We start from the raw sequence: 16864 nt of genomic DNA, 5'->3' as shown, positions 1-16864 counted from the left end.
CCTAATTCAGTCACCTGCCAATTGTCTAAAAGGACATGTCTTGCTACCACGGAGTTAATGCAATTCTGCAATGTGGGCAATGTCGACTAATGAAGGGTCGGACAAGGTTAACTCCTTCGTCTGAACCTTGATATTGGGAGCTAACAGGACAATCACATCCCAGATTAGTGACTTGCATAAGGGATAGCACATTTGCAATACTCAAACTGACACTTCACGAGAGACTCTACAAATCAGTGATCCATGACGCATACGACTGGCCAGGGAGCATGTGGTGCTGGTATAACTGCAACCATGCCAGCATCACATGGGTTTGATGTCCAAAGTACAGCAAAAGCAACATAAAAAGCTTATCAAAGGGAAGCTTGTCAGGCTCAGCAGAGGTCTTATGATTTTTGACAACTTTGTATAAACCCATGCTACTGGACAACAACAGAGCGGTATTATCAATTAGATTGACGATGTGCCTTACATTGCAGTGCAGCAAGAACTGTCACAGGTAATTCTACCACCTTTTTTGTAGACACATTGAAACCAGCAAATGATGTTGGGAGTGGCAGAGGCTGAGAAACTAACTGCACAACAGTTGTCTGTTCTATAAATTGAAACTCTTACGGGTAAAAGTACTATCAGATGAAAAGATTCTGAAAACCCAAGTAGTGAATTTGAATTTTCCACTGATGATGATAATGAGGAGATAGACATCACTGAAAGCTCAGAACAACATGAAGATGATGAGAATTATGACGAATCCCTTTACAAAGAAGGAAAAGAACAATTTAGCACAAATTGATTTGAGTGTGACTTATTGTTTTCTCGTAATGGGAGTTAAATATGGTCTATAGTCCTTCAGGAAAGACGACCAGGGATCTAAAAGGTACTTGATTAGGAACTATGATAATGAAAAGTCTTGTTTCTTGTTGTTCTCTTGTGTTCCCCTCATTGAGAAATGTGTATGTGGACCAACAAGGAAGGTCAAATCTCTTACAAAGACTGAAAAGATATAGATTTGCATAAAATAAAAAAGTTTCTTGATGTTCTCATCCTGAGTGGTTTTACAAGTTCAGTGATGGAAGTACCAGTCAGCTATGGAGTGTTGAGGATGGCTGATCACTGTTTGGTGAATTTATGTCTCACAACCGCTTCCATGCTCTTCTAAGACATTGCACTTTGACACTGCAGCACCCCAACATTAATATAGGTCAAGTGATGTGTGAAACTACGCTGAGGGATGCCTGTGTTCAGGTTGGTGCATGACTGTGGATGAGCAGTTGGTCACATTTCAAGGTTGTCATCCATTTTGACAATACATGCTATCGAGACCTGGTACAGGGTGAGGCATAAAGGATGAACGGTTTTCAAATGAACAATACATCGTTAGTAATGCTTCAAAAAAAATTTTAACTACATAATAATACTCAAATAATGTTGATATTTAACAAAATTAATGCTTGAAAACAACATCTCCCAGGTGACGGTCATTTTCAGCAATGCGCTGCTCAAGGCGTTCTCGGAACTTGGCTTCAACTCTCTGTGACATGCCCCTGTCTATTTGGCTGATTTCCACACAAACAGCTTCCTTCAATTCTTCAAGTGTACGTGGCTTATGCACGTACACACGTGATTTTAGGTAACCCCACAAAAAATAGTCACACATGGATAGGTCAGGGGAACGAGGAGGCCAATGAGTGGTCCCGGAACTGGGAAATAACTCTACCACAAAAAACAGTCTTAATTGCTTCCATAGTCGACTTGCCATTTTATCTGTAGCTCCATCCTGCTGAAACCACATTCGCTGGATAGGAATATGTTTTCTTCTTAATTCCGGTAGGAAGGATTCAGTGATCATCTCTCTATATTGTTTAGATGTTACGGTTACAGTGTTCTTGTTCTTGGCTTGGAAAAAGTATGGACCAATAACATCTGTACCTGTGACAGCACATCAAACAGTCACCTTGGGACTATGTAATGGTTTCTCATCCAGTAGTTTTGGGTTTTCACTGGCCCAGTAACAAGCAAAATAATGTTGTCATTTTGCTCAAATATGGCTTCCATTTCTTGGGCAAAATTTAGCTGCTGTTCGTAATCTCTGTACAATGGCCTGTTTGTAGGGATGAAATTTTAGGATAGTATGCAAAATACGCCTTACCGAGTGATTACTGAGGTGCAGCTCAGCCGAGTGTCTTCTAGCAGATCAACCAGGACTACGGAATATGGCTTGCCGAACTCTGTCCACATTTTCTTGTGTCCAAACTGAGCGAGGAGCTCCTGGTGGTTTTTTATTCACAACTGTCCCTCGTGTTCGAAATGATTCTACCCAGCAGAAAATAGTGTTACGAGTGGGAACTCTATCATGTCTAGCAAGATTGAAATGGTGACAAAACTTGCACTGCACTGCAATTATAGACTCATTATTGCGGCTCCATGACCTTGACTAAACAAAATGGCAGGAGCTACTGATCACATTACCATATCACTCCGCCCCACTCCGACTGCCTGAGCCTGAATACTAGCTGTTCTAAAAAAGGTCCAACCCTTCTGCCTCATCCTGAGTATACCGAATAAAGTTCTGGGCAGTGTGTGACAGTGCAACAAGCTACTGCTGGTATAGGAAAGTGTATTTGGGAAGGAAGGAAGAAACCACAGCTGTGTGACTTGGAGAGAATGCTGTGGAAACGTGATTGAACTTGAAAGATCTGGACATAGTATCATCTGTCATAATTTTTTTACAGAGCTTTATTTAGCTCACTATTTGTTGTCAAAAGATCTGACACTGTTTGGTACTAATCTGAAAAACAAAGGTGAACTGCCTAGCGAATTTATTACACCTAAAGGACATAAAGTACATTCTCTATTGTTTAGGCTTCTATCAAATGTTATGATAGCCTTCTACGTTCCTAAGATGAACAAAGTTGTTAAAGTCCATAGTTCTGTTCATGACCAACAAAAGTTATCACTATCAGAAATAAAGAAGCATGAAATTATAATGACATACAATGCCACAGAAGGTGGCAGTGACACCATGAACTAGAAGATATGATGCTACAGTGAGAAGAGAGACACAAGGCCTGGCCATCGGTGGTTTTCTTCTAAATGATCGACGTAAGTGTAATGAATGTGTACATAATTTGGACGATGCTGGCTACCTATAAAAAATGAGATATAGGACTTTAATCAACAATATAGGAAAGCAACTAGCAGGAATAAAGAAGTCAGTTATAAAAACATTTGGTGTAGAATGAAAATAAGCTACATATCTGGAAAAAAGCTACTAATAAAAGTATAAATCCAGAATGAGATTTTCAGTCTGCAGCGGAGTGTGCGCTGATATGAAACTTCCTGGCAGATTAAAACTGTGTGCCCGACCGAGACTCGAACTCGGGACCTTTGCCTTTCGCGGGCAAGCGCTCTACCAACTGAGCTACCGAAGCACGACTCACGACCGGTACTCACAGCTTTACTTCTGCCAGTACCTCGTCTCCTACCTTCCAAACTTTACAGAAGCTCTCCTGCGAACCTTGCAGAACTAGCACTCCTGAAAGAAAGGATATTGCGGAGACATGGCTTAGCCACAGCCTGGGGGATGTTTCCAGAATGAGATTTTCACTCTGCAGCGGAGAGCGCTTGCCCGCGAAAGGCAAAGGTCCCGAGTTCGAGTCTCGGTCGGGCACACAGTTTTAATCTGCCAGGAAGTTTCAAAAGTATAAATGTTGTATTTTTTAAAATGTAAACTTTAAATAAATAAAAATTATTTTAAAGGATTATACTTCAAAGGTGGTTCACATTGTAGCTGCAAGTTTGTGTTGTCAAAGTCATCTCCTATTTGTTGTATTGTGTGAAAAGAATAATTTTATTGAAAAACAGTAAAGATCATGGGTGTAATTTGGGGTCTCATTTTTGGGGAGGAGGGGAGGGCAGCACAAGTTCAAAAACGTTTCTTGATCATAAACTAAACTAAATCAAACTCCATGACACTATAGACCACATATAATTTTATGTTTATATTTTACAATATTTTTGTATAATACATTTAAAAGTTTTAAAAATTGGGAAGTTTTCATAAAGCATAGAATATTGGTGGGGGTGGGGGCTACGGACATACTGTGAGGTGAATGACAGTGACTTCGAATGGTCTGCTACAATGACACCTTATGCAGTCTTTTCTTTATTGGAGAGTTTGTCGTTTGCAGGGTTGTCGTTTGGTCTCCGATAAATACTGCCTTATTCACTGTCAGTATTGCATTCTTATTGTCTGTACCGATTAGTAATTGGATGTGTGGATTACTTGTTATTCTACTCCATGGAAATTACTTGCCTCTTTTCAGGAACCATATGCTCGCATGGCCTCTCCACAGATACACCTCCAACATAGTCGCAAAAGCCTCGTCAGTAGCTCCATGGTCCATGGGTATTGAAAAGTAAATATTTGTAACTTAATGTTGAGGACATTTATTAATGCAATCTTTTGGCATTCTTTCAGTACTGCAAGAGAAAATTCCTATAACTACGAGGGGTGTTCAATAAGTAATGTGACACCTTTTATTCTCAACCTGTTTCAGTTGAAAAAATGTGGAGTTTGTTTAGGGACATCGTGGAATATTCCTGCTTCAGCTGCTGTAGGTGGTGGCACTGTACATACCTTTAAATATTTGTGTTCCAAGCAGATAGATGTTGTTAAGTTTTTCTTGATGGAAAAACAGAGAGTTGCAGATATTCCTAGGCACTTTCAGAATGTCTGCGGAGACGTGGCAGCGAACAAAAATAAAAATGTCACGCAAACATGTCTGATCTCCCATGAGCTGGCAGGGCACATATGGCTGTGACTCCTGCAATGTTGGGATGTGCAGATGCTCTCATTCAAGGTGAGCGATGGATCACAGTCAGACACCTCGCTGCTCAACTGTACACTTCTGTTGGTAGTGCTGACACTCTTGTCCACCAGTTGGGGTTCTCTAAGGTGTATGCCCACTGGGCTCCTCGCCGCCTAACAGAAGACCATAAACAACAACAAAGGACTGTCTGTGCGGAATTTCTTCTCGCAGTAAAGTCACGGCAACCATCTTCTGAGACTCTGAAGGGTTATTCTATATCTCCCTCATGGTGCAGCGATCAATTTGTGAAGTGAAGTGTTTTGTGCTACCCTTAGGAAACTGAAGAAATGACTGCAGCATTTTTGTCTCGATGACAACACAAGGCCTCACACAAGTCCGCACAGCCCATAGGCATTCCCAGAACGTCATTGGACTGTATTTCCTCATCCACACTATGGCTTAGATCCTCTCACCTTCTGACTTCCATCTCTTTGACCCAATGTAGGACGCACTCTGTGGCGTGCAGTACGTGGATGATGTAGAGGTTACTGATGCAGCAAGACATTGGCTCCGATGTCAGCGGGAAATGTGGCACCATGCAGACATACAGGCCTTCCCAGTAAGGTGATACAAGCCTTCACATTGAACGGATAATTTGAAAGCACCTCATATAATAGGATCTGATACTGAACTATTTGAAAGAATGAGGCTCATCATTTTGTTACCTAGGGTTTGAAGAAAGTATGAAACTCTGTTGAAATATATCATCCTTTCATAAAGCAACTTGGATAGGCCTACTAAACAAAAGTATCTTTAGATAGTGGTACCTTAGTTAAGCAGTTGTTTGCTAGTCTGTGTGATTTACTTTCTGCATACTTGTTTTTTACAAATGTATTTAACATCTCCTAAACAAAATCAAGAATCATCAGTAACTCACAATATATGGTCACTTTAAAGTGTTTTGGGAGTTGGCTGTTCAAATTACACTGTACAATTACGGTATGCCACAGTAAAAAGACTGCGCAATTCAGACGTGAGAACTGCAGAATTTGTTACAATGTAGTGTGTTAAGAACGAAACTTTGCAGAAGAAAGGGAAACTTCTCCTTACATGAGATCCATGAGTGTTTTGATGAGAACTCTCTCTCTCTCTCTCTCTCTCTCTCTCTCTCTCTCTGACTCTCTGACCCATTAGATCCTATATGCAAAATTATTTTGAGTTGCTTCATGTGCAAGCAATATGGTTTTGCAACGTGCTTCAACAGCTTTTGTTAAACACTCAAATTTCTCTCACTGATTTAGTACACAGGCCAATCTATATCTGTGTAGATGCTCTGTCGCCCATTTTATCTGGGAGGAAGACCACTTTGAGTTTGTTGCATACAAGAAAATGGAAGAGGGACTTCACATAATAGAAATGGTCTATAACCAAACAGGCTGTGTAAGTTTGGTAACTGCACTGCAGAGGGTAGAAAATTCTTCACATGCAAAGTGTAAATGGTGAAATGCTTTATACGATGTAGGTCAGTTTCGGTATTAACAAGATGGTGGGTAATGAGATGTTTGCCTTGAAACTGTAGTATTTACCAGTTAGCGTACCTGAACCTGGACACTTACATTGTTGCTTGCAGCCTCAAAGAGTGGTTTGTTGGACATAGAATATACAAGGGTAGTGGATATTGATACAGCTAGTGAAGCTCTAAATTATTTGCTGGCCTATCACCACAGATAGTTATCATGTTCATTTTACATAATACAAAGCTATTTAAATTCATTTATTCACACTATCGTGTTTGTCAATCCCATCCCTTCAGATATATAGAATTAGCAAAGTTGTATATTAACATGCAGATGCAATCACTGCTAGCTACTTCTGCAACATATACACACAACAAATGCGGATGATGCTAATCTGTTCACACTAATAGTTGTGATAATTACTTCTATATTGCTTTATATGTCTCTGTTAGGAGAAAAACAATAATTTTGGAAAAAAGCCACTGTTCCTTCTCCTGTACTACTCAGCTGTCATTATTATCTTATGCTTCAAACGAAGTATTAAAACTTTACAAAAATGACTATTAACTGTCTTTGTACTGTCAAAATCAGGATGTATCCGACACAAATAATTGAGTTTGACAGAATTTACTTTCTTGAGTCCAAGTAGTCTGATGTATTGTAGAAGGTGTGGCTACTGAGGTATTCTTTTGCTTCATATTTAAATATTTGGGGCTTGTCAGTTTCCTGCCTGATGTTTACTGGCAACCAGGTTATAGACTTCTACATCATAATATAAAATTCTATTATGAATCCAAGAGAGGGATGCATAGTCGATATGAAAATTATTTCTATAAGGGGCGGTCGAATGAAAACTGAACTCCCACCATAATATATGAGTACAGCCTGCACAAGTGGCCTCACTGTTGTTACATTTAGATACTGTTACTGCTGTTGTAGGGGGAATGGCATAGTGCCACACCACAGGTGCATACTGTTGTTATGACCTTGGTTGTTGGTGGACTAGTCTAGTATTTTCATCCAGCTATTGACATGGAGGCAAGCCAAGAACAGCACTGAGGTGTGGTTCATTTTTTGGTGGCTGTGAGTGCTAGGAAACACAATATTCATAAGTCATATGTGTGCTGTGTATGGTGAACACTACACATCCCTGACATTGGTGCACGAGTGGCGGAGAAGGTTCTGGGAAGGGTGCACATCACTGCAAGATGATCTAAGCCCAGGACAGGCCCATCAAGCCATTACCCCTGATTTGATGGGGCGGATTGGTGGCCTTATCTGGAAGACTGATGAATCACGGACGATAAAATTTGTGTTCAGGTCAGCATTAGCTATGCCTCTGTGCATGCCATCTTCAAAGACCATATGCATTACCAACAAGTTTGTGCACAGTGGGTTTCATATCACCTGACAGAGGGACAAAAGATGGACAGAACTGTGTTAAGTCTGAGTCATCTGCTGTGGTACCACGAGGAAGGACATGTGTTTCTAGCCCATATCGTCACAGAGGACAAAATGTGGTGCCTCATGCCTGAAGGCAAATGGTCAAGCCAACAGTGGAAACATTGCACATCTCCCCTGCCAGAAAAATCAAAAGCTGTACACACTAGTCCCAATAAGGTCATGATGAACTACTTCTTTGACTGAAGGCCCCCTGTGGTTGTCAAGCCTCTTGAGCGTGGAAACACAGTCAGTGTGCAGCACTACAAAGACACTTTGCTGAATCTGCAACAAACCATAAATACAAAATGCCCAAGAATTCCGTCAGGCAGAGTCATCCTGTTGCACAATAATGCCTGCCCCACACTGCCAGTCTGACAAAGGCTACGCTCCAGCAATTTGGATGGAAACACTGCAGCATCCTCTGTACAGCCCAGATCTTTCAGTGTGTGATTTTCATATCGTTGGTGACATTTGGGTGGATGTTGGACAAGGAAGTGTAAGAATGGGTGCTATTGTGGATCCATCAGCAGCTGACTGCATTCTAAAGAACAGAAATAGATTGTCTCATCTCCCCAAGGGGTTAAATGCCTTAATATGTATGGCAGTTACTTTTGAATTGAACCATTCCACAGTCCATTTGTTGGTTGTCCATCATATTTCTAGTATTGTGGTTGTGGATTGCTAGAAACACATCATGTGAGGAAATATTGGCAATTGCTCATATAGCTTACATTGCTAGAACAAGTAAGTAGTGTGGCAGTTAGCTTGTTCACAATATGAAGAGTACATCTGTGGTGAATGTAACTTACATCTTAGAGACTTACCACACTACTGACAAATCAGGAACTGAGTGTTGAAAGTGAGTAAGCTAAAAAATATTACATTATTTCTCGGTGTCTGGGGACAGCACTGCGAAATTGATTGATTGAGTTACAAAGATTTGCAACAATTGAAAATGTTGGAGTGTGTTGCTGGAGTGTGGTGGCAAATTATTTGTATCCCAAGGACAGGCAGGTCTAAGCATTCCTTCATCGTAATCAGCGGTATCTGTCAGCAGTACAACAAAAATTATAAGCAATTCTAAACAGAAATGTTTCATTAGTAGTCCTCAAATGAAAATAAAAAACAAATTAAGTCTGAAGTTGTTAAACAAAGGAGGAGTGTAATCACCAGTAAATAGTCAGTGTAAAGTAATGGTATTAGGTGGTACCGAACATGTGGATGGTTTTTTTTTTTTTTTTTTTTTTTTTGTTGGAGCAGGAGAATATCCAGTCACACTCAGGTTGGTGAAAGTTGATTTATGTCTCTAGTTCAGCATATATGTCAGAAATACAATGCTTACATTCAGTGGTGGAGATTGAACCCACGTTCCTTGCTTCCTTGGAAGCAGTGCCTGTCAGGATATTGGTTCAAGCATGTAAACAGCAGTGCAGTATGACTCGTAGTAGTACTTGCATGTTGGACCAACACCTGACGCTGCTGGTCTTTGTGGCCAACCAGGCAGAAACTTGCAGTGAGGGCGAGTGTCATCCAGGGAGTGAACTGTGGCTACTGATGTGTGGCTGATGGCACATGGCAATGGTAGTCGCAAAGCAGGTCAATGACTGGAAGGATCCTTGTTTGAATCATGTCCTATAGGATGTTGGACAATACAGCAAGTGGTCTTGCAGAATGGCAGACTTAATGATTGCACCAGCAGATAACAGTAGACCGACGCTGCTTTCCCAGGCCACATGGCAGTCGCCCACTCCACAATGGCCATTGACTCTATCCCTTTTTCCAGCTGGATATACATGCCAAGATCAAGATTGTTGACATGCAGATACCTCAGGTGTCACGTAGCTCTCCTGTAGCATTGTCGCAGAAGTGTCCTGAATTTTGGTAACGTTGCTGATTGACAACCAAGTAGCCTTACAAATCTACTGAGTCTGGCTGTGATGGTGAAATGCTGTATCAACTGATTACTTTAATCAGTGCGTGTATGGCAGTGGTGGCTTGTGCCAGTCAGCTTCGCTGCACTAATGGCAGATGAAAACCTGCAAGATATGGCAGCTTGTGATACAACAGTCTCTTCTGCAGATATGTTTTTGTTCGTTTAATTTAAAACAGTGGAAACTCCAGATTGGAATACCAACAATATAAGGAAGAAGGTAGATTGCTGCTTACCATAAAGATGATCCCCATCTATGGCAGCTCCAGTCAGCACTGCCATAGATGGCCATCTCGTATGTGTGAGATATACTTGCTTGTATGAATGAATGAATGTGTTCGGAATTCCTTTTCTGATGAAGGGTTTTGGCCAAAAGCTAATGTGTAAGTGTCTCTTTGTTGTGCCTGTATGCAGCTTTTTCCTTATTCTATTAACTTAAAAATTTTTGCTTTCTTTTTGTCACCTGTTTAATGGGAAGTAGGGAATAGGAAATTGAACCTCGTAAGCTTCAATTAATTATTAGAATCTCACACAACTCTTACAGGTGCAGGTTAACTGTTGTTCTGCAGTTCAGTCCAAAGACTGGTTTGATGCTGCTCTCCATGCTAGTCTATCCTGTGCAAGCCTCTTTATTTCTGAACAACTGCTGCAGCCCGCATCTATTAGAACCTGCTGCTCACTGTACTCATCTCTTGATCTCCTGTTACAATTTGTAGCCCATCCACACTTCCCTCAAATAGTAAATTGACAATTCCTTGATGACTCAAATGTGCCCTATCGACAAGTGCCTTCTTTTATTCAAATTATGCCACAAAATTCTTTTCTCTCCGATTCTATTCAGTACCTCCTCATTAGTTACTTAATCTACCCATTTAACTGTCATCATTCTTCTGTAGCACCACATTTCAAAAGCCTCAATTTTCTTTTTTTCTCAGTGGCTTAGCATCCTATATTTCGCTTCTGTGCAAAGCTACACTCAAATGTCTTCAGAAAAGACTTCCTAACACTTAAATGGGTAGCTTTGAGGAATGAAATAGTGAAGGCAACAGAGGATCAAGTAGGTAAAAAGATGAAGCCTAGTAGAAATCCTTGGGTAACAGGAGAGATACTGAATTTAATTGATGAAAGGAGGAAATACAAAAATGCAGTAAGTGAAGCAGGCAAAAAAGAAGACAAACGTCTCAAAAATGAGATTGACAGGAAGTGCAAAATGGCTAAGCAGGGATGGCTGGAGGACAAATGTAAGGATGTAGAGGCTTATCTCACGAGGGGTAAGATAGATACTACCTACTGGAAAATTAAAGAGACCTTTGGAGAAAAGAGAACCATTTGCATGAATATCACGAGCTCAGATGGAAACCCAGTTCTAAGCAAAGAAGGGATAGCAGAAAGGTGGAAGGAGTATATAGAGGGTCTATACAGGGGCGATGTTCTTGAGGACAATATTATGGAAATCGAAGAGGATGTAGATGAAGATGAAGTGGGAGATATGATACTGCGTGAAGAGTTTGACAGAGCACTGAAAGACCTAAGTTGAAACAAGGCCCCAGGAGTAGACAACATTCCATTAGAACCACTGACAGCCTTGAGATAGCCAACCCTGACAAAACTCTACCATCTGATGAGCAAAATGTATGAGACAGGCGAAATTCCCTCAGGCTTCAAGAAGAATATAATAAATCCAATCCCAAAGAAAGCAGGTGTCGACAGATGTGAAAATTACCGAACTATCAGTTTAATAAGTCACAGCTGCAAAATACTAACACGAATGGAAAAACTGGTAGAAGCCGACCTCGGGGAAGATCAGTTTGGATTCCGTAGAAATGTTGGAACACGTGAAGCAATACTGACCCTACGACTTATCTTAGAAGAAAGATTAAGGAAGGGCAAACCTACCTTTCTAGCATTTGTAGACTTAGAGAAAGCTTTTGACAATGTTGACTGGAATACTCTCTTTCAAATCCTGAAGGTGGCAGGGGTAAAATACAGGGAGCAAAATGCTATTTACAATTTGTACAGAAACCAGATGGCAGTGATAAGAGTCGAGGGGCATGAAAGGGAAGCAGTGGTTGGGAAGGGAGTCGGACAGGGTTGTAGCCTCTCCCCGATGCTATTTTATCTGTATATTGAGCAGGCAGTAAAGGAAATGAAAGAAAAGCTTGGAGTAGGTATTAAAATCCATGGAGAAGAAATAAAAACTTTGAGGTTCGCCGATGACATTGTAATTCTGTCAGAGACAGCAAAAGACTTGGAAGAGCAGTTGAACAGAATGGACAGTGTCTTGAAAGGAGGGTATAAGATGAACATCAACAAAAGCAGAATGAGGATAATGGACTGTAGTCGAAATAAGTCAGGTGTTGCTGAGGGAATTGGATTAGGAAATGAGACACTTAAGTAGTAAAGGAGTTTTGCTATTTGGGGAGCAAAATAACTGATGATGGCCGAAGTAGAGAGGGTATAAAATGTAGACTGGCAATAGCAAGGAAATCGTTTCTGAAGAAGAGAAATTTGTTAACATCGAGTATAAATTTAAGTGTCAGGAAGTGGTTTCTGAAAGTATTTGTATGGAGTGTAGCCATGTATGGAAGTGAAACATGGACGATAAATAGTTTGGACAAGAAGAGAATAGAAGCTTTCGAAATGTGGTGCTACAGAAGAATGCTGAAGATTAGATCGGTAGATCACATAACTAATGAGGAGGTATTGAATAGAATTGGGGAGAAGAGGAGTTTGTGGCACAACTTGACTAGAAGAAGGGATCGGTTGGTAGGACATGTTCTGAGGCATTGAGGGATCACCAATTTAGTGCTGGAGGGCAACGTGGAGGGTAAAAATTGTAGAGGGAGACCAAGAGATGAATACACTAAGCAGATTCAGAAGGATGTAGGCTGCAGTAGGTATTGGGAGATGACGAGGCTTGCACAGGATAGAGTAGCATGGAGAGCTGCATCAAACCAGTCTCAAGACTGAAGACCACATCAACAACAACAATAACAACACGTAAATTTGTATTTGGTTGTAAAAAATTTCTCTTTTTTTCTGTTTCACTTTTCTCTTTTCTTATCATTGACAGTCTACATTTTATATCCTCCTCTTAAATTATATACTGCCCAAATAGTAAAATTCATCTATTACTTTTAGTGTCTCATTTTCTAATCTGATCCCATCAGCATTGCCTGATTTATTTTTACTACATTCCATTACCCTTATTTTGCTTTTGTGATGTTCATCTTGTATTCTCCTTTCATGGCACTTTCCATTCCATTCAACTGCTGTTCCAAGTCCTTTGCTGTCTATGACAAAATTTCAGTGTCATCAGCAAACTTCAAAGCTTTTATTTCTTTTCTCTGAACTACAATTCCTTATGGAAATGTATGTTTGGTTTCCTATACTGCTTGCTCAATATGCAGATGGAATAACATCAAGATCAGACATACACTACAACCATGTTGCTCCCCCTTCTCAGCTGTTGCTTCCTTTTCATGTCCTTCAACTCCCATAATTGAAGTGTGGTTTCTGTACAAGTTGGAAATGATGTCTTGCTCCCTGCATTCTACCCATGCTATCTTCAGACTCAGTGAATGTATTCCAGTCAGCATTATCAAAAGCTTTCTCTAAGTCTACAAATGCTATAGATATAGGTTTGCCTTTCCTTGACCTATATTGAGAAGTCATAGGATCATTATTGCCTCATGTATTCCTACATTTTGTCAGAATCCAAACTGATCTTTCCCAAGTCTTCTTGAAGTCTGAGGGTATTTCCCCTGTCTATCAAGTGAACTATCAGTACTATAATATCTTGTGCTACATAACCTCTTTTATTGTGTTTTATTTCTAATAGTGTTTACTAGGTCAGCCTTTTCTCCTTTGGAAATTCGTTGAGTATTTTGAGATGGTAGGTGAGCGTAAGAGTACAGTACCCATATGAGAAAGGTGAATGGTGAGCTTATAAATGTTCTTAAGCTTTTTTGGCAGAAGAGTCAACAAGTATATTTTAATAATTGGTATTATTTGTATCATACAGTGTTTTTGTAGCATCTTAGCCAGTGGATAAACGTACTTTTAAATGTGATAGAGACATTTTATTTATAGACTTCAAACCTGATGATCATTTACGTTTTCAGCTATTTGGAGGAGATGACCTTATTTCGTATGGTATTCATCTAGCTCCAGGACCAGAAGGTGAACAAAAACGTAAAGATAACAATGTGGCTGGTAAGTGAAAATAAGATTTATGAAGACAGTTTGCTTAATGTATGAGTGTAATGCAGAAATTTATTTTGAATTATAATTAATTAAAGAGGTAAAATTTAATAAGTAATATTGATTCAAACAAGGGATATGTAATAATCTAAAGATGTACATATATCCCTAATTAGATATTCCTTTTTGTGTTAGCTTTATGAAAATGCAGTGACAACCAAGTGATCGATCAGATAGAAATTTGTAGTTTCACATTCGCCACTTCTTTTGATGGCATTTGATGAGGGAAACATGTCATAAACATATTGCATATGTGAACAAAGGTGCATAATAGATATAACAGCATTTAGTCCTTGATATTGATATTCTCTCTTCCACTGACCTTCCTTTCACTCGCTCCCTTCATTCCTCCCACTCCCTCCTCTTTCTGACCTGAATGAAGCGTTCACGTCAGTAAAACAAAGAGAGTCCGAAAAAACTAGGAAGGGCTGTAATATCAGTGATTTATCTGTACAGTTTATATTTATAAGCAGAGTAAAAAAAACCACCAGGTAAAATTTGGGCTCAATATCCCCCCCTCTCCCCCCCTCTCCCCCCCTCTCCCCCCCCTCTCCCCCCCTTTCCCCCCCCCCTCCTCTCCCCCCTCTCTCCCCCCCTCTCTCCCCCCCTCTCTCCCCCCCTCTCTCCCCCCCTCTCTCCCCCCCTCTCTCCCCCCTCTCTCCCCCCTCTCTCCCCCCTCTCTCCCCCCTCTCTCCCCCCCCTCTCTCACCCCTCTCTCCCCCCCCTCTCTCACCCCTCTCCCCCCCGTCCCCTCACATTCCTCCTCCTACACACACACACACACACACACACACACACTACTATCACCACTAGAGAAAGGGCCCTTGATTACTAATTTTTTTGAAGATTAAGAGAAGCAACTAGGTTACATCCTATAACTACATTCATACTCTCCAAAGCCCTGTAAAGTGCACAACAGAGGATACTTCCCCACTGTACCATTTATATGGGCTTCTTCTCATTCCATTCATATATGGAGTGTGAGAAGAATTATTGTTTACAGAATTCTGTTTTTGCTGGAACTAGTGTAATCTTGCCCTTCGCGATGCTTATGGGAGCGATACATAGAGGGCTATAATATATTCCTTGAGTCATCATTTAAAATAGGTTCTTGGAACTTTGTAAGCAGTCTTTCTTGGAATACGAGGGCTATCCACAAAGTACGTTACGTTTTGGAATTAAAAATAAATAAAGTATTGGAAATTTTTTTATTATATACAGATGAAAGCCACACTTAAATACTACTTTTCTACATAGTTGCCATTTAAATTAAGGCACTTATCGTAGCGACTTTTATGATGTATCCGTAAAATTTATGGTAATTGCTATATTTTACGGTTTTAAGGATGGACGGTGTCATTTAACGACTTTGTGGACAAAAATTTGAAACCTTGACGTTTGTTAATCAGCCCACTTCTGTACAGTCGATAGTTTACATGGATTGAAGGCCAGTGTACAATACTCAATAACTCATTCTTTGATATCATGTCCATGTTGTCATTGGAATTGAAGTTTAAACTGGGATAACAGCTTTTCCATGTGAATCTCGTGTGTCAAGAGGCTTTGTTCCGCAAATTCTTTGTTCCGTTCCATTCGCTTCTTGTGATCTAACCCATGTTCTTTGACCACGTGTGAGCTAATTACATTCATTCCACCTGTGTGTGTGTGTGTGTGTGTGTGTTTTGTACCATGTGCATATTCTTTGTCATGAGGTAAACATCATGTTCACTTATTGGTTATTTGTTATAATTTTATGTGACATTCAATGATCTAGGTTCCTTTCGATGTTTCAGTACATACCAAGACATTTGTTTTCAGACATTTTTATACGTTATATTCCTATTGTAGGATTCATGAATTAATCCAACAAGAAACAGTACCTCCAGACATTTAAAGGATCATATTCTGTTGATTTTCCATGCATACTAAAATCAAGAAAGGGAGAAAAATGTGCCTTATGCACGGTATGTGGTTGTGATATTAATATTGCATGTGGTGGAAGCAGCAATTTAAGTAATCATGTGAAGTGCAGTAAACATGTAAGTTATGTTAAATCAGAGGAAGATGACAAGAAAATCAACATATTTTTTGCCAAGTCAGTAAAGTAATTAGGGCAGTGTGGCTGTTTACTTCCTTTTTGGTGAAACACAATAGGCCCTTAAGTGCAGCTGATCATGCTGGTGCATTTTTTAGGAAGATATTTCCCACATCAGAAGTTGCAAGGAAATATAGCTGTGGTCACACAAAAACAACATGAATTGTAAATGAAATCGCAAAAAATGCATCAGCTGAAGTTGTTAAGTGCTTTCAGAATGGACCATTTTCTTTGGCAACAAATGGAAGCAGCGATACAAGTGGCAAGTTGTATCCTATTGTTACATTCTATGATATTCTGCAGGAAGAAGTAGTGAGCACTGTGCTGTCCACACCAACATTAGACAGGGACTCAAAAGGGCGAAACATAGGTAACCTGATGTTACTGCAGCTGAATCTTCATAGCATACTAACTGAAAACCGTGTGGCTTTCTACTCTGACAGTACTCCTGTTATGATAGGACCCAAAATTGGGGTTTCAGCAGTTCTGAAGTAATTTCAACGAGGTATTGCTATCGTAGGTGGCATTTGCTACCTGATTAATAATCAAGCAGCTGAGAAAGGTGCTGGAAGATTACTACCTAAAGTGGATGAGATACTTGTTGATATATTTTATTTCTTAAAGAAGAGTGTCAAAAGAAAAGATTGCCTTCATAAATTTCGGAACTCGGGCAATAAAGAAGCAAAGAAAATTCTGAAGCATGTGTGTATTAGGTGGTTATCTTTATGCAGATATGTGGATAGACTGTTGAACCAGTGGGATCCGCTTCTTTCTTTCTTTCTTTCTTTAAGGAGGAAGTACCCAA

General features: G+C 40.1%; 1 protein-coding gene and 1 non-coding gene across 6 annotated transcripts in view; one reads left to right on the top strand and one right to left on the bottom strand.

The window, feature by feature from the left end:
• The window catches only part of LOC124607461 (heat shock factor protein), a 164799-nt gene that overhangs the window by 131905 nt on the left and 16030 nt on the right, over positions 1 to 16864 (top strand). For all 5 annotated transcript variants that reach the window (XM_047139802.1, XM_047139800.1, XM_047139801.1 and 2 more), the window contains exon 10: positions 13826 to 13916. In XM_047139802.1, the coding sequence (XP_046995758.1) occupies positions 13826 to 13916 (91 nt within the window). The remainder of the gene's footprint in view (positions 1 to 13825; positions 13917 to 16864) is intronic.
• Trnas-cga lies at positions 3358 to 3432 on the bottom strand. The gene has a single exon. It is a non-coding gene; the product is annotated as a tRNA-Ser (tRNA).

Source organism: Schistocerca americana, chromosome 3 (assembly GCF_021461395.2).
Source record: "Schistocerca americana isolate TAMUIC-IGC-003095 chromosome 3, iqSchAmer2.1, whole genome shotgun sequence".
In the NCBI taxonomy this organism is placed as follows: domain Eukaryota; kingdom Metazoa; phylum Arthropoda; class Insecta; order Orthoptera; family Acrididae; genus Schistocerca; species Schistocerca americana.
The sequence above is the reverse complement of the archived record's forward strand: the minus strand, read 5'-3'. Positions and strand labels throughout refer to the sequence as shown.